The sequence below is a fragment of the Ambystoma mexicanum genome, chromosome 6p, assembly GCF_040938575.1.
Source record: "Ambystoma mexicanum isolate Mex_15411 chromosome 6p, UKY_AmexF1_1, whole genome shotgun sequence".
NCBI lineage: Eukaryota > Metazoa > Chordata > Amphibia > Caudata > Ambystomatidae > Ambystoma > Ambystoma mexicanum.
Window position 1 is genome coordinate 942,699,558 of NC_090935.1, and position 27,765 is coordinate 942,727,322.

At 45.3% G+C, this 27,765-nt stretch overlaps 1 protein-coding gene across 1 annotated transcript in view; it reads left to right on the top strand.

Annotated features, from left to right (window-relative positions):
* The first annotated feature begins 282 nt into the window (after positions 1 to 282).
* The window catches only part of TNFAIP8 (TNF alpha induced protein 8), a 662,149-nt gene continuing 634,666 nt past the window's right edge, over positions 283 to 27,765 (top strand). Inside the window, exon 1 of the mRNA XM_069625563.1 lies at positions 283 to 387. Coding sequence (XP_069481664.1) covers position 387 — 1 coding nt within the window. The 5' untranslated portion in view covers positions 283 to 386. The remainder of the gene's footprint in view (positions 388 to 27,765) is intronic.

Below are 27,765 nucleotides of genomic sequence, written 5' to 3' on the forward strand. Positions count from 1 at the left end.
GGCGCCTGGTCCTCGCGGGCTGTGCGAGGGGCGCCAGGTCCTCGCGGGCTGTGCGAGGGGCGCCAGGTCCTCGCGGGCTGTGCGAGGGGCGCCAGGTCCTCGTGGGCAGTGCGAGGGGCGCCTGGTCCTCGCGGGCAGTGTGAGGGGCGCTCTGGTCGGTGCCTTGTGCGAGAGGTGGCCCTCCGGGGCTCTGCGAAGGGCGCAGTGCCACCCCAGCCCACCGGCAGCAGCTGCAGGCGGGCCCAGCTCCTCCCAGCACACACCCACCCGCCCACCGGCGCCCGCACAGGAGGAGCACGACTTTCCCTCTCAGCCCTCGCCGTCTGCAGCACCGCTCGCCACGGCCCGACTCACTGCTCCAGAGCGACGCAACCGGGACCCTCTAAAGTAGGTGCACCGGGCTGTGGTGTGTGTGTGTGTGTGCGCGCGCAAACTTGTAGTGTCTACCTGCCGCTGCTGCTACACGCCTGGTCCTGCCTGACTCGTCACTGTCTGCTGTTTCTACCAATTCACCTCAGCCCCTGTGCTGGCCTCACCTTTGCCTGTCCCACACACTGTCTACTCCACTCCTATTGGATGGTATAACCCTGGACCCATTCCCCCTTTCTTCTGTACTTGGCCTGCTGTATGCCACCTAGCTCCCGGCTGACCCCTGGCACACACCGCTGTTTATCTGCCACCTCCGTTTTCCACACTCGTCACCGCTACCCACCCGCCTACCTTCTTGCCTCAGCATTGTGCCCTCCTCCCCGCCACGGGGGTCTAATCCGACCCCCCCTCCACCCCTTCTGATACGGTATATGCCCGACTGTGCATTCTGCGTGGCACTACTGCCCATCCTCTTGCTGGTGCATTTCTGCGCTGCCTGGGACGCGTGCATGCCTCGCCACACTCGGGGTGCTGCTGTGTGTCTGATGTTTTGCTGTGTGTCTGCTCCCCGTCCTGCCCGTGCTTGCCCTGGGTGTGCTGCGTACTCCCAGGAAGGCCTGTGTTTCGCTGCGTTTCCCCGATGCAGGGGCCGCCTCCACCTTGATACCCGCTCAGGTGGCTTCGGACCAGCCCTGAGGTGACCGTTTAGCGCTGGAGAATACGCACAGCCCATTCCCTGAAACATAGTATCACCTAGTCGAGTTTCCCCTGCATTCTGGGACTTGTGGTCCTGGGAAAAACTAAAATAAGTTTTATGTAGTGATTTTTTTTGCTACAGACATGAGCTAGTGCGGTCGGAGTTCTTAAGAAATGGCAGGCGGGCTTTCTAAGCATAGGATTACTGTGTGTGAAGATCTGTGCCATCCCTTCTCTGGGTAAAAACCTATCACTCTCTTTTCATCGGCACCATCGATTTAGCTGCTGCATTTGATGGGGTTCCTAGAAGTCTAGTCTGGGGGATTCCGGATGGTCTCCTTCGTCTTCTGATTGCTCCCCATGAAGAGTCCGTGATTCAGGATCTGTTGCTGCGTCTAGGGGAGCCAGACAGGGGGCATATTGGCCCTTCACATGTCCGATGTGGGGGACTATTTACGTCCGTGCCCCTCCGAAGCGGAATGACTTGAGAGTGACCCACCCAAGTTATGCCAATGACTTTTTATTAATTGACACCACAGACATTGGTCTTCAAAACCAGTTGGATATGATATTTTATTTCTATCGCGCTTGTACACAAGGGTTTCAGAGCGCGACAAGGCAAGGGAGGGGAACGGGGGAGAAACAAAAACAGCGATCTTACTAGGCCCAGTGACATTGGGAACGCGCAAGTGCATGGGAGAGGGGGGGAAGGGAAAAAAGCATGGAAGGGGGGGATTGGAAAGGGCAAGATTTTCACAATACTGGTTGATCATTCATTTCAGCTCTTTGTGAAAGGTCACTCATTAAAAATCAACTCTAAGAAAACCAAAATGATGCACTTTTCATGGAGAAAGAAATCACCGGCCGTCTGATGGAGGGTTGAAGACCAACCCTTGGAGCGGGTAGATAGTTTTATCTATTTGGGGTTCCCAATTGCTTTTAGACCACGCCAAGTACAGATTAGAGTGTGGCCGAAGGCTTGTTCCACTGGTTTAACAAACCGACTGTTAAGGGTGGACTTAAAATATAGTAGGTTCTAGTTTTTACCATCATTTAGATTCTATGATGGGAGCTTTGTACCTAAACTACTGTAAGATTGTGAAATCCATCTGTTTTGGACCATTGCTTCAATTCCTTGTATAGAAAGCTTTATTTGGAAACAAGTCCTACATTTGCAGTAGTCCGTTCCTCTAACCATTATTCAATATGAATTGGACATTCGTTCGTTGAGTTCTCCAGCAATATGGAGGATTCGATTATTGCATGACAAAGTATCAACATCTGCCGTCTGCAATGTTGAGTAAAAGCCCCCCCCCCTTTTAAATGAAATCTTTGACTTTTGTCAGAAGACCCTGGCTCAGCTGGGTCTCGCTAAGGACGATCTTGAGAGAAACCCAACTAGGGTGAAAATAGCCCTCTACCGGCTAGACTGGATTGAAATTGATGAGTGCATGCGCTCCTATGACTCTTTAAAACATTTGAACAAGGAACATAAGAGTCGGGGGATGCTTGGGCCCTATTTGTCAATTTATCTGAAACGCAGGGTGAGGAGGACCTTTTTATGGTACATGTTGCGGACTACAGAGATACTGACGGATTTGTTATGGTCAGTGTGAGGTTTCTTTGGGTAATTGTCGCTTCTGTGGGAAGATCTTGAACACCTGATTAGGTCTTGCCCAGCGCTAATAACAAATCGGTTATTGTACTTTAGGGCGTTTCTTTATAAAGCTCATGGTGTGTGTGCTGTGAGCTCTGGCCCGAGTCGTTATCAGGGCATACCACCAGCACAGCCTTCGCTGTAGCGGGATTTGTTAAGAGTCGTTCATTTAGAAGGAACAACAAAGGCTGTTTTGAGGACTTTACTGGGGTTTACTTGAGTTGCTGTCATTTTATGCAGGGAATAGTTTGTTTGACCTCTATGTTTTAAAGGGTAATTATGTTTCACAGTGTTCTTAATGTGTTTGCTGTCTACGGATATGAAGTTGTTGTTGTATGCTTAAATATTAGATTCAACTGTAGTAGGATTTACTCAAAGCTTTAATTGCAAAGCGATACTGAAGGTTTCCTACTCGGCCTCGTTGGGGGAGCCCAGAGTAACCATTACTAAGGGTAGGGAACAGTTTGTTTGGTTTTACGTGTTTTAAAGGGCCATTTTTGATGAGCAATGTTTTAACCTTTATGTATTTAATGGTTGTGAAGTCATCCTTTTTTGTCTAAATATTATTTGAATATCTTTTTTTTTTCTATAATGTATTGATATTTTATGGACGTTCTCATCTGTGTGTTTTGTTAAAGGCATTGTTGACAACAATAAAAATACATAGCGATATATCCGATTCCTCCCGCTCCTAGGAGCTGTACTTTAATATTAGCTGTTCTTAGTACTCAATGTAATGGTATTCGCTTTCTCAGCTGTGTGAGCCCTGCTGGGAATTGAACTTGCCAAATGTAGGATGACCGCCCCACACCCCCTCTCCTTGTCAGAAGTGAGCAGTTAATCCATGAATATGGGAAAGGCACAACCTGAAGTCCTGGAATAGAAAAACAGGAGTGATGAGCACCTCTTGAACGAGATTGTGGTGTGACCTTGTGCATCTCATGCCTGGCGATCACCCATGTTTTTGAAAGCTTGCACTCCTGTGTGCTCTTGGAACTTCTGGTTTCCGAGAGTTCTGTGTTCACTTCCTCTGCGGAAGACAATAAGCCTGGCATACAAGTAGGCTGTTGTGAGGCACCCTCCCCACACTAGAACACAATGACGTAGCGTTGAGGGCTTTGAGTAGAGCCCTGACATTTCTTAATGATGATGCCCCTGCTCGAGGCTCCATACATATCATTGCCCCACCTCCATCAGCTGTGAGTTAGTGTGTAGGAAAGCAAAACAAATAGCAATGTTCCTATGGTTTTATACCATTTCTTAGTAAGGTAATCCCAGTGACACACCAATCGCTCTGTCAGACTCCATCCATTGTCAAATGAATTGTATTAGCTCTTATTCAACACATGTCAAATTCATTAAAGCATGATTACTAAAAGACACTTTTCTTTCTTCTTACGGTGGATATTCCCAACAATAGTGCAGAACAAGCAATTTTGAAACTAAAATAAAACAATGTACGGTGTACATTACACAGCAATTGCGTTCATGTATACACATCTATAAACTTCATACAACTTACTTCCACTTGTACTCTCTCACCCAACATGTTTCATTCCTTTCATACTCATTATAAATGCATTTGGAAATTCTTCTGGGGAAACACCATTCGAACATCCACCATTTCCTATTTAACAGAGACAAGTTTTCATTCCTTCCTATATTTTAACACAGTGTCTACTCAAACACTTTTCCTGACAGAAGTTGGTTGCAGGTGAATCCTGTTTCTTCTTCACCTCACCAGTTTGGACACGTCTGTCGGAGTGTCCCTGCGTGAGTCTAGTCTATGCCCAGATGACGGACCAAAATTACTTCACTGCAATCATAATTTATCCCTACACGGGTCGAGTACTCTGTTCTGTGCCCACGGAGGCTACTTATAGACATCAAAATCGACCTGTACTCCCTCCTAAATCCGGAGTGTTAGACCAATTGCCAATGTCTCCGGCTGTATGGTCGTGTGGTCCAATCGTCACCACAAATTCCGTTCCGGTGGCAGAGGAAAGCTCTGTGTTTTGCCGCTCTGGAAAAACTCACAGATTTTGCCTACCACGCTGTCTTAGAAAATGCAGTCCTTCTGGGTCCTACTGCTACGGTAGCTCAGGCATCTTAGTTTGTAAAAATACAGGTGTGTAACCTGTGTGCAGTTGATATTTTATTAATTGGTTTCCAAATGGTGCCTTACGAAAAGAAAAATGTTAGCCCAGTGGGTCATTGTCTCTGCTTTCTCTGTTGCAATGCCATCGCCTCTGCTTTCTCTGTGGCGGTGCCATCGTCTCCGCTTTCTCTGTGGCAGTGCCATCGTCTCTGCTTTCTATGTGGCGGCACCACCGTCTCCGCTTTCTCGGTTGCGCCATCTCCATCGTCTCCGCTTTCTCGGTGGCGCCACCATCTCTGCTTTCTCGGTGGCACCATCGTCTCTGCTTTCTCGGTGGCGCCAGCACCATCGTCTCTGCTTTCTCAGTGGCGCCACCGTCTCTGCTTTCTCGATAGCGCCACCGTCTCTGCTTTCTCCGTGGCTACATCTTGGTGGTCTTGTCTTTTAAAAAAATGCTTGCTGTAATCTCAGCAGTCTCGATATATTGACTAGGGCGAGCAGTGCATGCTTGTCTGAGTATCAACGTCTGGTCCAGGGTGCTTTTGGCCAGGGGGTAAGGGGTTGGACTTGCATACTGGGGCACACCCGGTTCCTACCCTTCGGAGGTTTGCCATGGAGGCTTGTGAGACCCGGATGAAAGAGGTTACCTTATACCCTAACAAATGTACATCCACCCGACAACCAGAACCACCTTCATGGGAGTGAACAAGCCAACCCCCCACCACCAACTGCCTGATAGAAAGAAGTCGGTGCACATTTGGATAAATCATAAATGACACACTGCACAATCCTATACAGCGTGCTGCCGAGGGGCGCTCCCTTACTACTGTTGATAACAAAGGCTTGATTTGATCCATAGTGCTCGCTAACGCTTTCACCTTGCATCGGGAATAGATTGATCACGCGCAATAACTCAAGTGGGAATGCTTACCGTGCTGGCTCAGAAGATAGCCCAGTGTGTGAAACGCTTTACTTCATATGCCAGATCCCAGATCTAAATCCCGCCTTTTCCGACCATTGAGAATAAGTATCTCAAAACTATTCTGTGATGACCACTTTCCACGCCCAGCTTACCATTACTCTTAGAAACAGGCAGGTAGGCCATTGAGCCCATTTGTCAGCTTCGTCCAGTGTACTATTGGGTCTGGTTGTGTTCAAATGAATCCCCGCCTAAATACAGAGAAGCACTGATGGATGTTATTACACAAGCATGGGGATCATCAAATGGCATGGGCTGCCCGTATCCAGAAATTGCTGGGTGACCCGGGTCATGCAGTACCGGTCCTAGCCATGTGTTACATCCATCTCTTCGAAGACTGTGATAAAGACTGCCCAGCGCGATAACTCTTCTAAGATTGCTGGCTCAATGGTCTTGTCACGTTACTGTAGCATAAAGGTGAAAGAGGGTTATGAGGAGTATCTTAACTATCTTAACCCGGAATTTGAAAGATACCTATTTATTACGTTGTGCTTTTGGAGCCTAAGACATAAATGGAACTGTAAGGTACCTTCGGTGTGCTGGACAGCTTGAATGAAGATACAGTCCATCTCTTAATGATATGCCCAGTCACATTACCGTTGAGGAAACAATATTTAAAGCCATTGTTTCTGGCTCGAGGCTGTCAGACGACAAATGAGGCCATAGCAATTTGTCTCAATTCTAGTGATGTGTTTGTAGTTTGGGCTACCAGCAAATATTTTGTGCGGGCATGAAGATTAAGATTGAAGAAGGCATTGATGAATTATTAATGTTGCTAAGACAATATTTGTATTGATGATATTTTAAGGAATTTCTCATCTAGTTATGTGACGCCATTTCTTTTCTTTCTTTTTATCATGCCATTTGTTCTTAATGAATTGCTATACTGTATGTATGCTTTTATGACTTTTTTGTAGAAATAAACTGTTATGAAATGAAATGTTCCCTGACCAGACAGGATTCTGCTTTATATGAAGCAATTTCCTAGCCCAGGAATTGGGGCTTTTTGTATGAGATTTAATTTGAATTTATTGGGAACATTTGACAGGCTAGGTAGGGGCTAGCAGGCAAGTTCCAGGAGACCAAGTGAAGAAAGACTCTGTAGGCTTTGTGGAGTACGCGGGTCTGGCGATACCTTCTTTCATCTATGTATAAAATGTTCTTATACCCCTTTGTTGAGAGAGCTTTATTTTTTCGTTTTGTTCTTCATATTGATGCATTCAGTCTGGACAAAGGTTGGTACAGATTAACAGGAAACCAAATATCGTGTTGTAAACTTTCGTGAAAGGATTTTTACGATTGTTGAAGAGGTAACGGGGAAAATGCTGCCATCCAATGAAACGTACATTCTTTTTTTCTTATTTCATTCCTTTAAACCATTGCACAGTTATAATTAAAAAAAAATACATTTCTTCCTTTTTTCTTTTTCTCCTCCCATCTTCTTTTCCATTTCCTGCTTTTTTGCTAATCATCTTTATCGCAATGCTTTTTTTTAATGCAAGGGCTTTTGGCTGAATGCACAAATATAACTGAATTGAACAGTAGTAAAAAGTCCCCATAATGTCAGGAAACCTGGGCGACCATAAGCAAAATATCTCTCCTCACAAGGTTGGCCCAACCTCCCTGAGACTCTGAGAGTTACCAGGTTCCAGGCTTGGGGCATTCGGGCCCTGTACATCAGACTGATAACAGGTTGTGTTGATTTGTGTCCTTTTTGTGATGTCGAAAATCCACCTCCTGCCCCAAACCGCAAATTATGAACAACCTCAAACTTTCCCAAAGGAGGTATCTCGAATCACTCCTTCCAGTCTTTAGGCAAGTGTTTTTTAGATGGTCTTTACCATATAGCACACGGTAGGAACTGGCTAGCGCTTCAAATATTGTACAAGTAGCTGGTGCACAAGGGTGGTGGACAAGGGTCACATGGCCACATACTGTATCATAGGCTTAACACACATGATCAATTATTGCTCCAGGATGTAGATTTGGCTGTAGGTGACTCAGTCAGTGATGGTGAGGACAGTCCCAAAGCACAAGTCTCCATCACTGAGATTGTGATTACCATGATAATAGATTTAGGGGCCATTTGCGATTGAGTCCATGGAAAAATATGCAATGAAGGCTTTGCAAGCATCAGACTATTCAAGGTAGACCTTGTTCTAGTTGATTATTGGGAGTAGGACAAAATGACAGAGGGCAAAAAGTCTGACCCCCAAATGTCCGACCCCCATTTTTCCGCAGATATATATGTGGGGGGCTGAAGTTAATAAAAAATGTATAGGGGTAAGGTGGGGGGTCTCCCCCCACATATATATTTGCGGAAAAATGAAAAATAAAAAGTCAGACTTTTGGTAGTCAGACTTTTGCATTCAGTCATTTCACGCAGATTCGATTATTGTGGCGCACGCATTGCTGTGGTGGAGTATTTTTGAATTCAAAGCCAGGCAAGCCCCAGGGAGGGTGTATTTGTCAGAACGGTTACACCCCACTGTTAAGTTGGTCACATCAAAATGAATTGAAAATAGTTAGATCCCAATGTTCCTGAGGTAGTTTTGTTGTGTTAGTAAGGTAAGCACGAAGAGAATCTGGACTGGATCCAGACCATAGAAGAAATGCATAGTTACTTGTCACTGGCTCATCTGGCAGAAGACCTTAAGAAGGCAGGAGCTTTGCACTGTTTCTATCTACCCCAGCCGCCTAGTACGGTGTGAATTTCTCAGATTCAGATGGAATCTTACTCCAACGAAAACATTTCTGCTGAAATATAAAAAGATAGGAATTCATGATGTTTCTTGCAGATTTTGTGGGTTACCGAAAGTGATGGAAACGTTAAGATATTTGGTCCTCGAACGTCCCCTACAGCAGTTGAATAGACTCCGATCCTTTAAACACCTTTCATTCATTGTGTTTCATTGATGTGGATTTTTGTGTGGAAAAGATGCATAGGTGGCAATGTAACCTCAGATATCATTGCAGTAGTGGAATTTCAGAGATCACTGAAACTTGTAGAGTTTGATGTGTAACAAATGTAAAAGTCAAAGAGTAAAAAAAAAATTGCAATTAAATCTTTTTGTGTATATCTTGATTAGGATTGTATATTTTTGTTTTTAGTATCAAGAACATTTATTTTATCTTTTTTCGTATTCTACTTTTCTATTTTTAGCCTGTAAAATCTCTAGATGTGGAGATTCTTCAAAACTATTGCCCCATTGCAGGGCTACCCTGGCCAGCCAAAATCCTCTAAAAGGTTGTTACAATTCAGCTGCAGGAATTTGTTGAACACAAATTGGAATTGGACAAGTTCCAATCCGGTTTCCGCCCAAAGTATGGAACCAAGACTTTGCTCCTAGTTCTACAGGATGAATTGTTAAAGGCCGTGGACCCAGGGGAACTTTCACTCCTGGTAATGTTGGACCTGTCCGCGGCCTTTGACACTGTGAACCATGGCATCCTTTTGGAATGGTTGCAGGAACTAGGAAGAGTTTCCGATTTGGCATTAGGCTGGTTTAGGTCTTTTCTAACTGATCGTCAATGGCGAGTGAGACTGGAGGAGTTCCTGTCTGACTTTATCAAGTTAAACTGTGGAGGACCTGCACTGCTCTTCAATCTATATGTTTGGCCCCTTCTGGAAATTCTGAAGCGTTATGGGTTGAATTTCCACTCGTACGTGGATGATACCCAGATTTGTATTCGAGTTGCTAACTTTGAGGAAGCATTTAACCGACTAGGTCAATCGTTGGAAGAAGTAAGTGGCTGGATGTCAAAAAATTATTTGCAGCTTAACGCATCCAAGACCAAGCTTATCCTGTTTGGGCCCAAGCATCTGTTGAACACTGCAAAGAAATTGCCTATCCCTTTGCTTTTCGACAAAAACCTAAAGTTTGTATCCAAGATTAAAAAATCTGGGCTCTGGCAGGAGGACCTTGGGGTGAAGCCCAGGTCGAAGCCAAGATTCAAGTGGTGCACTTTGCTTTGAGACTGCTGCGCAAAGTTCTTTCCTATATACCCACAGAAGATCATGCGGCTGTGGTGGGCGCATTAACCAGCGCCCACCTGGACTATTGTAACAGTAAATTGCTGGGTGTCCCCGCCAAGCAACTGCAGCGACTTCAAAAAGCACAGAATGCAGCTGTCAGATTGGTATTTAAGTTGAGGAAAACCGCTCATGTATCTCCATTTCGTCGCAAGCTACACTGGCTCTCAATTGAAGACCCTATTAGGTTTAATACAGCTTGTATCATTTTCAAGTGTGTAAACAGTATTGCCCCTTTATATCTGAGAGAGCTAATTCAGCCGTATCACCATGGGAGGCAGCTACGCTCCAGTGAGGGTCATCTCCTGGCTATCCCTCGCTCAGTATACAAATAATGGTGCGACAGAAGATTCTCTGTCTTTTTGGTCCAAAGCTGTGGAATTCTCTGCCACTTGAGTTGAGGATTATGAGCTCACTTCTTCAGTTTCGCCGAGCACTAAAGACCTTCCTGTTTAGATAGATAACCTTCTTTATTATGGGGGTTTGATATGAATCCCACTATATCCTCTATCTTTTGATTTTCATCTTGTAAGCGATATTCAATCAACACTACAGCTAAGTCAATGCCTAGTCTGGGATGCTGAGGAAAACCCTCATTGATGTATTTTTATGTCCAGTTCAGTACTCTGGATGACAACCCTTGTATAACACCCCCCTCTTACAATCCCCCTGACCCCACTGAGCCAAGAAGTAGGTTTGTTTTGCAAATTAAAAGGTTTATTTGAAAAATTAAACAATATATATATATCACACTTTATAATAAATTAATATCTGATAGTACACTTAGACATATGATGTTGATCAACAATGGCTAATCTGGCACTAGCACACTTCTTTACAATCAATGAGGAGTTAGTATAGGATGGATAAAGTAGCAAAATACTTTTATGGTTTCAAGGGAAAAGCAATGAGGAATAAAATGCAGTACAGAAATACTTGATATGATTTTAGCAAAAGATAAGATAATCACTTTTTCTCTGGCAATTCAACCCCCTCCCCTATGCAATGTAAGAAATGGAAGGAGATGGAAAGAGGAGCACACAGTTCTCAGGAATGCAATCAAATACAATACGAAATTCAGTTCCCCCGCAGCAAGCTTAGAGGAAACAGGTAGGAGTTTGAAACACAGGCAAATTACTTTAATGTGGTTTGCAAGGAAGTGAAAAGGTGCTAAAATTGCTTTTAATTCCCTCTAGAGGTTCAGGGTGAGTGAGAGATGCTTGTTGGTATTAGTTCAGGCTCACTTTAGCAATGCTCTATGAGTTATTACCAAGTTGCAAACGAATTTTAACAAAAGAAAGAATGGAGCTGCTATTTTGACAAGTGGAGAAATTGAGCCAAAATCGCAAATCGCGGTAAATTTCGCGAGTGTGTAAATCGTGATTGCGGAAAAAGTATAAGGAAGTCGGTTCTATGTCCGTTGGAAAGCTTAGATTCTAAGCTTTCAGAGGAAAGTTAAATCTCGTTTCTAGCCCAAACGGTTCAAGAGATACGGACGATTTAATAAAGGTAGATTTTCGGATTTAAAGTAAACTCAAAATGACAGGTGACAGCTTGCAGCTGCAGAATTGACAGGTGACAGTTGTGCAGCTTTAAAAATGACAGATGACACGATTTCTAGGAGGCTGTTCTACTTAGGTTAAAATAGTTTGGATTAGATTATTTTAACTAAGAGATTGGTTCTGCACAGTTCTGCTAGGTACTCACAATAACAATTTGAAATAGGCCTCATCACGGTCTGGTCAGGTTGGACGGGACTTCCGGTGGGTGGTTCTGAAGTCCCGGCTATCTGGGTCTGCTCTGCTCTCTGGGTCTGTCAAGCACCAGATCTGCGCACAACAGTCTGGTTTGTGGTGCTCTCGGGTTCCGGATACACCACTGCTTTCTGGATACTGCTACAGGTTCTTGCAAAAATTCTTGGGAAAAATTCAAACAGCTCGCCCGGCTGTTGAATAGTTTGGTTGGTTTTGAGGCCTGCTGAAGAGGATTCAGCTGGTGGATTCAGGCCTCTCTGCTACACATTCTGGAGTTAATTTCTGCTACAGGTTCTGCAGATTGATGGATTTGAAGTCTGGATCTCTGGATGTGAAGTAGTCGGTCAGCATGCTCCGCAGCAAATGGAATTGAATCTCTCTACCTGTCCCAGTAGTCTCTTTTTATGTGTTTTGAAAATGGGCGTGTGCCTGGGCCTAGCTAAGCCTGCCCTTCTCTACTTGTCATTGGCCCAATTCTCCCCTCTCCCATGATTGGGGGAAGGAAATGGATTGTCATCATGATGAGGTCTGTTTATGGGTTAGAGGATCCCCCCCTGGTCAATTTGCACACAAATCTATTTCTGACCCAAATACATATTTATCTATGTACCATTTTTCTAATATTATAGGTCCAGTTAACATATTTTCTGTAGCACCAAACCATCGATCCCTGTCTTTGTACGATGTCGTGTACGATGTCGTGTCCACTGATGTCAGAATTCTCCCCTTTTCATCCAGATAACAACCTCTAAACCTTTCCAGATTTTACACAATTGTGCACCAGGGATATATGGGTTACAGATGATAAAGTGTCAGATTTTTAACATGCATACATTTGGAGTAACAACCTTTTTTCCGCTACTATCCCCAGGAACATACCACAGGGTCCTAACACCTCTTAAAATGTGCACAGAAAAATCACAAGAATAATGATATTACTTATGTAATTCTGACAAGTCCGTACTATGAATTATCCATCTTTTTAAAATTATGCCCTGGTCAAAAAGGGGTGTGGCTTCCCACATCACATGGTGGAATAATTGGTTTATCCACTTCCCCCAAGCCAGCTTGTTCACAGAGGCACAGCTGCCCCCCAGTTTCTCCCAAGAGGAAGCTATTTTACGACGCCCCAAATATAACATTTGCCTGAGTCAAGGAAGTTGCATTGTTCTGTCCCTTCCAGTTCCCAGGTGCTCCACCCCTAATCTAATCAGAGAGGTGTCAACTCCTTTTGGTGTGGAAGCAGGATGCAGCTAGGCCTGGGAAGAGTGGCTGAGCAGGTTTCTCCTGTCGGGGGTAGTTGTCAGGGAGAATTCAGCTAAATGTCACTTTAGTTCCCAGTTTAAATCAAACTTACAATTTTTACCTATACAATAAATAATTACTTCCTTCAAGTCATTTCAGAATATAGTTTTACATTCTTCCACCTCTTAGCAAGTCTTTCCTTGGCTTGGTTTTGTTTCATTTGTTCAGTTTTACACAAAAGTCTGGTGGTTTTAAAACGCCGGCTTTCTGATAGTGGTGAGTACCGGTATTGCAACCATTTTTGGGATTAAGAAAATGAATTCCCCACAGTTCTGAGTTGCTTTTTGGCAATCAGCATTGCCATTCCCAATGGTTTCCGGCTACTGTGTGTGTAGCCCAATGGTGGTTTTAGGCAGTGCCCTCCTGTGCTCACAACATAGGCAAAAATGGGTGGCAGCCTATTCTTCATGTTTTCCCTATGCACTCTCTGGGGAGTTCTGGCCATCATGATGTTTTCCATGCCAGTACTGCACAGTTTTAAAGTAGGGCTTGGATGCATGGGTAAAAACATCCCACAAGCTGCGCCGTTATACAGTTCAGTCTGTCCAGTGTGCATTACAAATTCAAAAATACAAAAAAAGAAACATTTGTAATTTAGCATTTTATGAAATTGTGATATTGTAATTTTCGTTTTCTTTTTTTGTACTTTTGTTAAAGGTTATTATTAACCAAATAATACAGAATAATACAAAAATAATCTGGATGTATTTGGAAAGTGAGTATGCTGTCTCAAGGTCTCTACCCACAAAATGGCTTCAGGGAAAAATGCCAAACCAGTCAGAAGAATCCCATTTAACTTGAGACTGAATGTCACATGCATTACACAAACTAGAAAAGGAAGGCATCATTGAAAGGATAGTCATCTGAAGTGGTTCATCTAGCCCCTCGCCCACTGGTGTTGTAAGGAAACTGGTAGACCGATTACTTTTGTGTTTGGGTTTAAGGGTGTCCAACAGCTGCATCATACCTGTCACCCTCTGCTAACTTAAATGAGATGTTAACAAGGCTAATATATTCTCAACATATGATTTGATATTGCCATATATTCAGATCTGCTTGCAACCTGCATTGAGAACCCTAGGGGCATTCGTCACACCCAACGTTTTATACCAGTTTATTCGAATGCCATTTGGATTATTGATGGCATCTTGTGTTTTTCAATGCATCATGTATCACCCGTTCAACAGAGAGGTTTGCACGGTTTACTTCCAGCGTGATGTACTGGTTTTTGGTGCACAATAGGGGAAGCCTCAAGGTTGTTTGTAAAAGGTGTTGTCCATTAATGGAGACCATGTTATGGCCTTAGCAAAGGGTAGTGTTGGTTGCGCAAAAAGCAGATCGAACACCTGGGCCATGTTTTTTCCGAATGAGTTGTGGAGCCGAGGAAGGGCTTGGTGAACACCATTAGATGCTGCCCGAGCTTAAGAAGAAGCCACTCCGTTCATTGCTTGGCATGGCGGAGCACCACAAGTTTATGCATGATCTTGAAAGAAACACCATCTATTTGAGAGTTCTACTTAAGAACGGAATAACATCCATGTGGATGAAGAGTGACGAGCTGAGTTTAGGAAAGTCAAACAGCACTTGGGTAGCATCTCAGCCTTAAGAAGGTAGATCCATGACAGGAAGCTGCTATTGAGCACAGATGCCAGTGACGTAGGTTTGGGTTCTCTGCACCTTTGTTCATGAGGGTCCCACCGCCCCCACTCTCTGGGCCTTGGCATTTCTGGGGTCAAGAAGAGACTCTGGAGCACATCAGGACACTCAGACTGGTTTCAAGAAGTCATCAGGTTTTATTTCTTCCAGCAGGCAAGACACATGATACATTATCAGAAACATCTCTGGGACTCTGCTTCAATTCTGAGTAAGATCCTGCTTTTTATACACTCGAGGTTGGCTTAGTTCCCTACTTATGATGCACAACTCTCTCATTGGTTCAGGCACTCCAAGACCAGTCCCTTCCTCATCTAGGGTTGGCTGACTGGGCTGCCAATTCACAAAAGCTCCCATGTCATACCCATATCTGTAACTGATTAAAACTGTGTGTGCTGTACCTGACTTTTAAAATGGGAACACCAATTACATCAATCCTGAGACAATTCTAGCAACGACATCATGGTTTCCTGTCCCAAAGGCCCAAATATGGGCATCAGCTGTATCCTCTCTGCTAATTGAACCAGCCGAATGCATCATCCACTATCTTTCTTTGACTGCTACCTCGCTCCCCCGGCTTGTCGCTGTCAAAATTAGAGTAATGAAGCCCAGACACCATGTCCTTGACTACTGAACTCTCACTGAACTACCATGAGGTAATTCTTGTATTATTTCAACATGGTTTTACAGAAATCCACTTATTTGTATGCCCAGCATCCATCTTGGAGTGCCTGATTTTTGTCCTGAATCCCAAAATGGCAGACCAATTATGAAATGCCTGACCAACCTATTTGTACCCAAAACTTCAGCTCTGCTTAGTTTTGAACCTAGATTATCTAAAAATGTATCATAACATGTACTACCTGACACATCCCCTACTGTACATGACATTCTGACTTCATAAAATAGATAGTCCCCAGAGCGCTTTTTTGTAAGGCACTACATTTCTGCTTTCTACAACATCTAGAGTCATTGATCACCCCAACAAGCTATCTACTTTCGGTTTGAGGGGGAGTGGGTCTATCTCCATTACATTCAGTTTGAGAGGGAGGGGGGACTCATTCCTTTACACCTTCAAGTGGATAAAGGAGAGAAAATTATAGCATTTCCATCCAGACTGCTGTAACCATTAGCTCTCTTTAGAAAGAAGGACCTAATAGCCGTGAAAATTGGCGATAGAAATGTTTGTCCATTTTTGTGCGTTCTCTAATTTAAATTCTGGATGGATCATAAAACTTTGAAGGAAATCCTGACCACCAAGTTTTAAATAATGTATCGGCATGCATCTGCATTTGGGTGTCAGTGCATTGGGGGAGCCCATCTTTTTGAAGTTTCTTTCCATTGTGAGAAACGAGCCTGCAGACAGTTTATCCAGGCTGATATTCACAACAAAGGATTGAAGTGAAGATGGTGATCGGGTGACGAAATGCGAAATGTTGGGGGACATACAGGATGAACTACACAACGTAAGCAGCGCATCGTGAAGGGATGACCGAGTCATACCACTACCAGGAGTGAGGCAACAGATAATCCATGTGAAGGGTGCCAAGTTATAGTAAACTGTAAGTGGAGGATAAGAACAGATGGTTCTATGAATGATTGCCGACAATTTGTTTTTGCCAACATACAGTTTTGCTGAATTAGTTCCCTCCCCCACTTTTTTTTAACCGCAAAATGCTGGGGGATTACACCCACCTCATATATACCTTACCATCTGCGTTTTGTGGCATAATGTGGGGAAAATAATCAGTTAATGAAAATTCAATGACCGTGTAGGTCGGCAAAAGTGGGGTATACACGAGATGATTACTGGTGGCAAGGGTGACACATTTAACGGAGAGTACAAGAGTGTAGTATACGAACATGGGTTTGGCAGGTGGATTTCTGGATCAGCGCCCATGACTTTAATGCAGATTGTCAGTTCCATCAGAAAGAGTGGGCTCGGATATCCTAGGTCCAGTGTGGCATAGAGGTGGAGCGGAGTATTGCCTGGTTTTGGTGGATCACTTAACAAGAGGGGTGGAAGTAAAGTTTACAACACGGATCCACAGCAGCGATGTATTACATCTTGAAGAAATGTAAAGGAGTCATTAATCCACTTGATCAAAGGGTGTATACACCGGGCAGTGGTGTCTGGTGGGGATCGGAAAGAGGCGGTGCAGGAGACCATATGGACCACAGACAAAGCCCCCATTCTTCTACAGGTGTAATCCCCCTTGAAATGTAATGGGAGAGAAAACTTAATCTCAAGTCTGTCCTCCCCACCCCACCCCGCAACCCCCCGTGGCAAGGCGATGTTAACTTGGGCAGATCAAGGCCTAGTCACAGACTGAATAAGACTGACCCGGTGGCTCAGAAAGGAGCCCTTCGATAGGCACAAGGCCTTGAAGGGAGATCTTCTCAGACGTGTGGAGGTGGGTTATAATTAAATTACCTGAGCCCCTCATGGCTTCTCCCCATGAAGGTTCTGAAGGCGTTGTACTATGCAGTGAAAAGGAAGGATGGAAAGGTGTGGAATGTCATTAGTGTTCGCATGCAGAGGGAGACGATGCATAGGTTGGAGAGGCAAACCCAGGGCTCCCCATAACCAAGATGATTCCCATGGTCCCAACCTACGTTCTCGGCCTAGACAACTTTTGAATGCAGTTTCCTTGCACTATGTGGGACTACTATACACTGAGTACATAGTTGAGGCTGGGAGGTCCATTTGGTGTGTTATCAGGGGCTCTTGCTAGGTGGGGGGAGTAGATGTCATGCATTTTCTATTTGTGTTCCATGGGGCGGGGAATATGGGGATATGTGTTCCATAATTCTGTGTTAGAACGATAGAGGCAACCAATTGTCTAGTGGCGGTTGGGCTGGTCATTGTGCCTGCCCGTGCCTGTGGGACCGCTCACAGGAACTCGTAAGCCCAGCTGTTCTCAGCTCTGCGGTCTCATTGTTTCACCACCCCTGTGTCCTTCTTCTATCATATGTTACTGTATGGCAAGTTGCCCCTTCTCTTTAATTTCTTTTCATCCTATTGTGTAACCGTTTTATTCAGGAGGGTTCTTTAAGTATCAAAGCCAGCATAGCATTCTACACTAGACTAGAGCATGGAATGGTGACGAGTGCAGTGTCATACACAACTTCCGTTTTGCGATGTGGATGGCACGGAACATGGACTTTTGTCACTTCTGCGTGATTTAGCAGGCCATATCTTATTTTGCATAAGCAAAGGTGCCTTGCTGGCTAGTGAACTCGTTAGGACAGCTTCCCCACCTGGTTTGCTTGTGTCCCCATGCATAGCAGATGTGGCCTACCAGCATGGCCGGTCTGCGCCCGTTGCTATCAGGCCAAGACTGATGTGCGTACGCCTAGCCTCCTTCTGTAATGCTGCGTGCGGCTGGCAAACGAGGCATTGGAATCAGCCAGAAGGCATTTCTGGTGATTGTAATGAATTCAAAGCCGTACCTGAAACATTTTTGGTATTCGTTCCCAGAGTCTGCAGCCAGTTACCACTGAGGTGAGGATGCGGCTCCTCTCGCTTGTCTTGGTTCTTGATGATGCATGGGTTCTGGCCTATTGCCTTCTCTCAAGGCCATTCTATTCTTCGGGTGTGGATGCGAATAGTCCACTCTAATGGAGATTGTGTCTGGGAGCCGCACGCATCCGAGTGTTGCAGTTCAGAAGGCCAAACCCAAGTGTGGACAGAAATATCCTTTAGGATGCGGAGAGCAAATGTCCTCTTAGTGGTTGGTAGAGGGCTGAAGGCCGCCTTTATCCTTCTTAAAGTAGCACTCTCTGGATGAACGGCGAGATGTTGAAGAGAGTGTGACTTGTTAATGGGGAGACCTTTCTACACAAGTTTGATATCTTTTTTAATCTTTGCTTTGGATCCAGAGAGTCGGGTGGTGGCCGTGCACATTGATTTACACGGGGACGTTGAAAATAGGAAGGAGACCCCTTTCTATACACAAATCCATCGGGTTCAAACGTCTGAAGCCTCGGTTGATTTATTCGCGTGCAGCTGTGCTTGATGGATGTGACCGGTGACCACTCTTCAGCCCCTTGGTTTTAATATAACAAACACATGCATTCTGGGAGATGTAGTTGTAGTGGCAATTAAAAACTGAACTTGAGTTTTTGATTCTAACGATTTGTAAAAAGTAAGCCTGTCACTGGGAAAGCGTGGGCCTTGTGACAGTCACCTGGATTCCCTCGTTAAAGCACAAGCAATGATGTCACGACCAGGTCCTCCCCTAGGACAAGCTGATGATACTGCCTCAGACTCTTTCCTTGCACAGTTCACACGAACTGACTGAGCTACAATCCCAGTCAGATGAATGAATTCCCCACAGCCCCCAGTAGCTCTGGTGTGTGCAGTCTGAATGCAAGATTGATTGCAAACAATATATGTTCCCCTGCCAAAGGTGGCCAATGACTATTAGCCCCAGAACAACATATTATTTAGTTCATCCCTTCAGAGGCTGTACCTACAGGCACATATGCAGATGTATACGAAAGGCTAGTATTTGACACCCCATGGTCGGTGAATAACAAACAATGGGCCTCATTACAGGTTGGGCGGTCCGGAAATAACAGTGGCGGTAAACCCGCCACCACTGTTAATTCCGGACCTCCTGAGTCCTGCATGCGGGAGGTGGTGTTCCCGCCAGGTCTGACCTGGCAGGTTTACCACCTCCCGCCTGCAGGCGAACGAGGAAACACCAGCACCATCACGAGATGGTGCCGGTGTTTCCACTTCCCCATTCCCATTGAGTCCTATAGGACTCAATGGGAATGGGGTTTTACACCATTCCGCCTCCGGAATTCCTGGGACACCGGGGTTGTAATTCCGGGAATCACGGAGGCGGAATGGTAATACGAGTCTGGCGGTAACCACGTGGTTTTACCGCCTCGGTTACCGCCGGACTCGTAATGAGGCCCAATGTTTGCATATACGTCGTGTTTAATTTCGAATCAGTATCAATTGGAATCAATCTGCGATTCAAAGGACCAGAAAACAATAACCATCCGAGTCAGTATACATCCAGTCCAGCCCTACACAGGTGCCAGAAAGTAGGCCTCTTCATGCTCTTAGACGCTGTGTTACTGCTTAACAGGTCCGCACGGACCCAACTGAAGTTACTAGCTTGAAGGAGTGTATGATGTAATCTCAAGAGGCGTTCCCTGACTGCAAAACGAACTGCTCTGGAACAGTGGAAATGGCTGCGAAAAGTTGTGTAACGTTTGACTGTAAAGAAGTGAAAACAGTGGAACTTGGTTCCCATTAGTTCCAGCTCACTGCGACCAGTATTAAATCCCAACATTCCTGCTTAAACCCATTTCTTAAATGCTGTTAATTCCCACTATCTGTAGTGGCATCAGCAATGGATATAATTATGTTTCTGGCATCCAAAGTTTTCTGGGTTTTTGAGGGTCTAGGTCTTTAAATTCTTCCTAAACCACCAAAAATCCAGAAATCTTTGACAGCCCAAAAAAGGCCTTATATCGGATAATGTGCCCCCGAAAATATAGATAAATGTGAAGGCCCGTAAAAAAGGGCTTTAAATGCATCCTAGACCCCTGAAAGTCCCGCAAACTTTGGCACCCCAAAAAATGACCAAATGTTAGGGTGTCTGCCACCTGGCTAATGCAGCAATGTAGATGACTGATTCTCTGCTCAACACTGCTCTTACCCTAATACTCCTGTTGTGCGTGTTCCCAGTCGGTGATTAGAAGGGATTACTTAGTACTGTGTAACTTGCAGTTCTCTAAGTAGCCTTTGACACGCTGATGTCAAAATGTACACACCCCCTGATACCCATGTTGTTGCTGTTTTTTTACTGTATACATCATTTGTTATCTGCGCTGTATACAAAGCAGCAGCCCAAATCCCCATTGCTGATGCATCTTTACCAGTGTGCCAATCAATGTCTGGTTGTACACAGCTTGCCAGTGTATCGACTTGCTCTGATATTTCTTATTCTGCGTTTGTCCTTAATTTATGAACTATAATGTAACTGATGCGTTGTGTTTTCATAATCTAAATGTGATCAAAGGAAGCTCCCGGCCAACCTTCCAGCAACGGAAGCTTTGTCGCAACCAGTTGCTTGTTGAAAGAACTCTCTGGGAGTGGTTCAATTTAAATGAGAAGTGCTCTTTCTGTGCGTTCTTGCATGTGTGTTTACAATAAATAAATAAAATAAAATTGCAGTCATGGCCCAGAATCCGCGCCATTGCTATGGCAAATCAGCTGTGTAGCGTGGACTTGCACTTCAGGAAATCTTCCTTGTTGCTTTGCATTCGTTTTTACAAAGGGAAAATGGTACCGAAGACCCGATATGGAATTGAAATACAATCTGACTATTCTGGGCTACCTACCTGTCCTTGAAGCCCTGATTTGGAGGAAAGTCTTTTGTGTCCCTGGCTCCAACCCGCTCCTTGAAATGCGATATGAGCTGGGCATAGTCTCTTTGAAATCTAGTTCATTGGAAGTGTCTTTCACTCCATAGGGAAATCCTGCTGCCCAGCGAGGGATCTATGTTTGTGGATCTGAAGGATATTTTGTTGCAAAAGGGATGTGGAGTACTGCAAGAATTTGATGAGTTGTGTACAGCCTTAATCATTGAACGGGGGTGCACTGTCAGCGAGTGGATGGGGAATTCAACTAAAGTAAAATACGCTTTGTACAATTGTGATTGGATGCACACTGTTGGTGGTTTCCAGCAGTAGCCTCGCTGTGCCACTTGCCGGAGGGTCACAAGAGCTTGGGGACATTCGCCCCCTTTTTGGCACTCTATTCTGACAAGAGCACGCAGCGTCTATTTCTTAGGTTTCGATGGAACCTTGTGCTTACTAAAGAAGTTCTGGTGCGATTTGGGCTGTGCAGGAAGAGCATGCGTTTTGCAGGTTCTGTCAGGACAAAGATCAATTCGAAACCCTTAAGCACTCTTGGTCCAATGCCCTGCGGTTCATGGATTGAGGTGGAATGTTTTTAACAGGTCCACTGACTTGTTGACTCGGGGAGAAAATTAATTACTCTGGAAATATTCTCTAGCTGGATTTATACTACTTCTGTTGTTGTGTTGGTTACCTTGTTTTTAAGGGCATTGAATATTGAGACAGTGAATTAAAATCAACTGTGATTTTTAATTTTTCTTTTTATTTCCGGTTTAAACTTTTCTTCTGTAATCTTTTAGATGGAACAGTTTGTCGTAATGTTCAAAATGTGAAAATTCTTCATCTTCTTTCTTTTTAAAGTTTTTTTTAACCATATAAAAAATCAATACACTAATTAATTAACTGTCACGCCTAATGGAATCCGTTAGTTCCAAGTGACTGTAAAGGAGCCGATGGCAGTTTTGAATGCCAGTAGTGACTGTTTTTTACAGACCGACTCACTGATAATGCACAGGGAACTATGACACGGCAAGACCGGTCCCTAAGCAGTACCATGCCACACCAAACTAGAGGCGTTGTCTCCCCATGTGCCGGAACTGCATTAAGGACCCTTCTGGTGCTAGACGTCGTGTCCATGTTCAGGGAGGTCAGCAGGGCTGCAGACAAGTAGTAGTCGGACCGAGGAAATAAGAAGGGACCTTTTGTAACCTACCTGTCTTCCCCCTTGGTCCCCACCTTCCTCGCATAGGTTAGACCTACCGAGATAGACGGTTCTGGCTGGCGACATCACTACTGGAGGTGGTTCTTGCTCAGCCACAGAATCTTGTATGGAATTCAGAATGAAACGGTCATGGTCAACACTGGATCAGAGCTGACATGCAAGGAACTTGAGGAAGCAGAAATAGGAAGTCAGAGCTCACTCCCTTTTGCAGTAATCGAACAACACAGAGCAAGAGTAAGGAAGGGGTTGCAGGAGGCTGCGTGCAGAATGGGACTTGGAGTCCTCTAACTCTCGGGTAGAAATCAAATCAATTTTTTTCAAGGACATAAACCCACGGGGTCTGTAGAAAAAGCCTGTTATTCTACCACACTCATTCTGATAAGCCTGAGAAAGTTCTCAAGAGAAGAACAATCGTCTCAGCCATACAGTAGCGTGTGGAGACGTATGCTATAAGTGGTGCCTGTTAGAAATTAGGTGGAGTGGAGAGCAGGGAGAACACCGAGCTGGTAAGTGAGGTGCGATGAACACATCTCTCGCGAGCAGTCGTCAGAATCTGTGTGCTGTAAGGAACCCCCTTCTTATAAGGAAGATATGTGTGGAAGAGGATTGGGCCTGAGGAGCGGGGTGTCATGGCGTGGGTGTCTGTGGCGTCGTGCAGTGCTGTGGGACAGTAGCAAGACCATTGACAGATGCAACCGTTTGCTCCCACCGGCCCTATGAACCTGTCCGGGCATGATATGAGTGGCGCTCCGGCTGCTGTGCCACTGGCCGGCCTTTGTGGCAAAGTGTGTGCCTGTCAACTCCGTTGCTGGCTTCGTCGGAAGGTCATTAAGAGTGTAGCAAAGGAAAGTGTGTCAATAAGATTTGATATCATGGTTTCACTCCAGCGAATGAAAGTACTATCCTTCTCTTCTCAACGTCACAGACTTAAGAAATGTTGCTTGCAGTTACCATGGGTCATGTGTATTGTTACATCCTTGTCCACGCAGGTATCCTGATCATGTAAAGGGCATTAGTGGCCCACTGGTGGTACTCGACCGCCCAACACAGGATAGCCTGCGTGGAGTCAATGCACTGGCTCTCAGTGCTGCTATAACACTGCTCTCCTTTAACCTCCCTGATAGTGTACCACATTTAAATGGGGGGGCCCCCATGCTCACCTGCCCCATCCGTCCCTCCTCCCGCAGTATTATTTTCCCGATGAGCATCCAGTGGAAGCGGGACCAGCGTTGCCATATGCATGACCAGCCATTTGCTGATCTTTCCTTTGGGCGGGGCGTGTGACTGTGGGGGGGACCCCATAGGAGCCTGTAAAGCCATGAAGGAGATGGGATAGGTAGGGAGTGGTGTGGGTGCTGCAGGGCACACACCTCTGAGCACAGCCCCATGGTTGTAGGGGGAAGGTAGCACCTCCCATCCACAAGGCATCCTTCTAAATAGTTTTACAGAAACCAAACCTGTGTTGGCAAAAACAAAACGGTGGAGCGCAATAAACCAAAGCGAAATGCTTCTCAAACATCTGGAAAGCAAATGCAATGCTCCTGCGCATGCGCGCCAGTGGTTTCCAGCCTTCTTTGGGCCTTTGTATTCCGAAAAGGGGAACTTGAATATTTTGTCAAGTCACTGGCATTTCATGGCCGGAAATGTCAAAGTAGAAGTAACATGGACCCATAGGCGGATGCGGTTATTCCGAACCATCCAGTTAGAACTTGAAGCAACCAATGCGTTCGAGCTTTTTTGTAAATTTAATTGAGTGGAATAATTCTGCATTGGGTCGGTGTCCCTGCATGTGTGCTTGCATGGTTAGAAAGAAGTACATGAATTAAAAAACATTTTCATTTGGTAAACATATGTACTTTTTTGTATATCTACTTTGCTATTTAGTGAAAAGGCACTGGAAAGTAAAATACCTAACTACGTTTCCTCATATAGTTATTAAAAGTTTGTTTTGGTGCCGCTATAAGGAATATATAGGCTTTCACTTTGCATCATTTAGCTCCCACCATGTCTTTTTCCGCCCCTCCCCTCCCCCTCCTTCTGCCACAATATGGCCCCTTCACATGCCGGAATTGCGTTTCCTACTCTCGCTTACCTGGATAATGCAATATAGGAGGTCAAAGCCCATTAGAAGGACTATGCCAGTCAGTATGCACGCGTGTAATGGTGTCTCCTGCTCCCCATCGACCGATTCTGGTCCTTCAGTGCCCCAGGCCGGTCACGTTTGCAGGCTATCCGCCATCAAAATTCTGAAGAATAATTTGCATCCATTGGATCGAAATGAGAAATGATTTACATATTCGATGGTTTTTCACAGGCCCGGGATGATAGCTCAGGGACAAAGCATTTACCTTTGAAGAAAGACCACGCAGAGACACAAGTTCGAATCCCGGTCCGTGCTTGGAGACTGGTCTCTGGTATAACAAAATAATTAATTCAGGAAACCTGGTATTTGTGCATCACTGCTCTACACTCATGTCCTATAGGAACAGAGCATTTCCTGAACATCTAAGGACAAATGGAAGCCATTGTGCAGGAGTGGCTCCACCCCTGCATGAGGTCGCTGGCACTTCATGCAAGTGGTTTCTTTGAGACCGTAATAACTTCGCTCTGCTTGGAAAAATGTGATGCTTTAAGTAAAGTAAAAATAAGATAACCATCTTTCAATGTCTCTGAACTTTTACCTCTGGTTGGCAATCTTCTGCACAAGCCGATCAGGTGCACTTTGTGTGTTTCCATTTCCTCGGACACTTGCGTCAATTACCAAGTTCTGCTGCCTGTGACTCCATTTGTTTGGGCCTTCGCAAGCAAGCGGAGTCACGGTCACACAAATTCTTTGAAACTGCAGCTTTATTAGCCTTCTGTGACTCTAGCGAGCAAGCAGAAAGCGAGTAAACCTCTTTCCTCTAATCCACCGTTCACAGCCACTTGTTACTGTCGCATGTTTGAACTAAGCATTTGGGCGGAGCACCAAAAAAATGAATGTCTTCATCACAGTTTAGTGGCTCAGGAGAAACACCAGTCCTCTGGGAACAGTGCTCCTGCCTTGAATCTTCGACAGTACAGGAGGCACAAACTGCGTTACCCGGCAAAAGACCATGTCGTATTCTGGCATGATGTTTCCAGTGCTGGAAAGGAATTGTTTTACTGTTGGATCCTTGATGAATCCAGGGTATTCGTTCCTTCTCAACAGGGGGCGCTTCCCCCTTTCAGGCTATGGAGGTGAACCCACTAAGCAGGACCGTCCCCAGGGGTCTGGGCAAGTGGGACCTCACTGGGAGTGACCCCCCTCTACGGGACTAGGATCCCCATTCCGAAGATGAACTCCCTATGAGAGAAACACTATCCGCTTATATGGGAATATGGGTTGTATCGCCTTCAACAACCAGCAATACGATTCCCTTCTCCTTGACTTTAGTCAATGCTGCATTTAACATAACCAACAAAGAGAAACAAAACACCCCTTTAAGAGTTGGCAGAAAACTTAAGAGACGAAGAACCCAACAAAAAGGAGAGAGAACCTTATGCAGAGTGGAACCTCTGACGAAGGAACGTCCTGGAGTGGCGGAGCGCTGCTGGGGTGCGGAGCCAGCGGCAATGTAAGAGAATCAAAGGACCAGAGACGCACGCTGGAAGGTCAGCAAAGAGAGCAGTGGAGCAACCTCTGCAGGGACGGGGTCGAGAAGACCGTCCTGCTTGGTGGCGTGACAACGGGGTTCCCGTGATGGGCTACGAACATACGCTGATTCTGAGCACATCAAGCGGCATGAATCCTCCACTCTGCCTGTGTAGGCAGAGACTGTCGAGGGCAGGTTGAGAAACAGATGCTGAGAGAACGGAGGGATCGGAAAGCAAAACCAGGGAAGACGCCCTGACGAAACGCCAAACCCCGGGAGCCAACCCAATGCTGAAGAAGGTTGCAGGGTGGTCGAGGGAAAGGTGAGGCAACGAGAAACAAGTGATGTAACTGTGAATGTGGTTTACGGGAGCCAGAGAAACCTGAAGTGTGAACATTGGCAAGAACCATGAGGGAGAGCCCTCTAAGAGGATTCGAAAATAATTAATAGAGGAGAACCCAGAAGGTTCAAGCTATTAAGTGATAAAGTAAAAAAAGGGGGGGAGTGGAGGTGGGTGGAGAGAGAGATTGATTTTCTCACCCCTCCCACCCCCCACAACATTTGCCTCTCATAAGATCAAACATGAACACCATGGACGTTTCCAAAAATGTTGCAAGCATAGTATAAAAGGTACCCACCTTTTAACCCTAAAAAGCTGTACTTAAATATTTCATGCAGATTAACAAGAGATTTCACAGGGATCCTGATTAAGTGTTCAAATGGTCTGTCTTCTTGGTAAGTGTCATGCTTGTGATCTAAACGACCTCTGGCGTCCGTTAACAGCAGTCCAACCGCACCAAAATAAATGGAGGGTGCAAATAGATCTGGAAGACCCTTTTTGTCAGATCCTGGATCTGGGTAAAATCGAGCCCAATGCCAGCACTGGAGGTTTCCATAGCAAGTAAAGACAGCTAAGAACACAACTACTGTGCGGCAGGATAAGACGTTTTATGAAGAAATTGGAGAAACCCCACCAGACAAGGGAGTGAGAATCAGTGATTCCGTCTTTATTAGGGGTTTACAACAAATCAGGACGGAAATAAATGAAAGTCCCTTTGAGGTGTAAATCCTAAACAAAAGTCAAATCATCTGAGAGTGAACCCCTTGAATGAATATTGAGTTTCTGGTTAGGATTTCTGTCATCAGGAAAAAGTCCTTTGCGGGTTGGCAGTTTCCTGGATGTGTCACTAGTCAATATAGAGCATTTAACCTGTCCCTATGTCGGGGTTCATGACAATTCCTTCCTCCACCTGAGACTCGCCTGAAGTGCTCCTTGCAAAGTGTGTGAGTTGCGTCCATGTGTCTGCATCATCAGTTCTTGGTAATATTCAGATTGTTGTCTCGTGGTTAAACAATCATTCTGGGTCTCTTCTTGCCATCACTCACTCTTTGGCAACTGATCACCCTTCCAGCTGAAATCTGGGTGGGCCACTGACATTTTGATTAGACAACTTACGGGTAGCATATTGAATGTCTCACGAATGTTTGTTGTACACTGAAGCTTTGTTCGAGCAGACTCGACCAGTTTTCTCAGAGGTGTGCCTGGGGATCCTATTGGTGCCCGTCTAATCTGAAGTTTACCCCCTCTCTCCGACATGAGTCTATAGCCAGCTCCCCTAATCTGGCTGGCCTGCTCGTTGCTGCGATGCTCATTCAAACCTTTGGGCCTGTCGCTGAGCCTGGCATCTGGTCCTTGAAATGACCTCCCTGCTGTCCCCTCTCAACGCCACGCCATCTGCTTATTCCTTCTCTCCCTCTCCTCAGACCACTAATAGGCTTGTGTTGTCTCCTTCCCACTCCGGCGCTCTCCCTACACCTCAAAGGTAGTTCTAGGCTGGCCTGTAACCTGCTCTTAGCTTTTCCTTCTCTCCACCAACTCCTCCTTCTTCCTCATTCCCTACCTGTTAGTGCCACTTCTTCCTCTTCTGCATCCTCTGCTGCTTTCCCCTGCTCGTCCTTCACCTTCTTCTGCTTCACTCCATTCTCATGCAGTCTCATCGA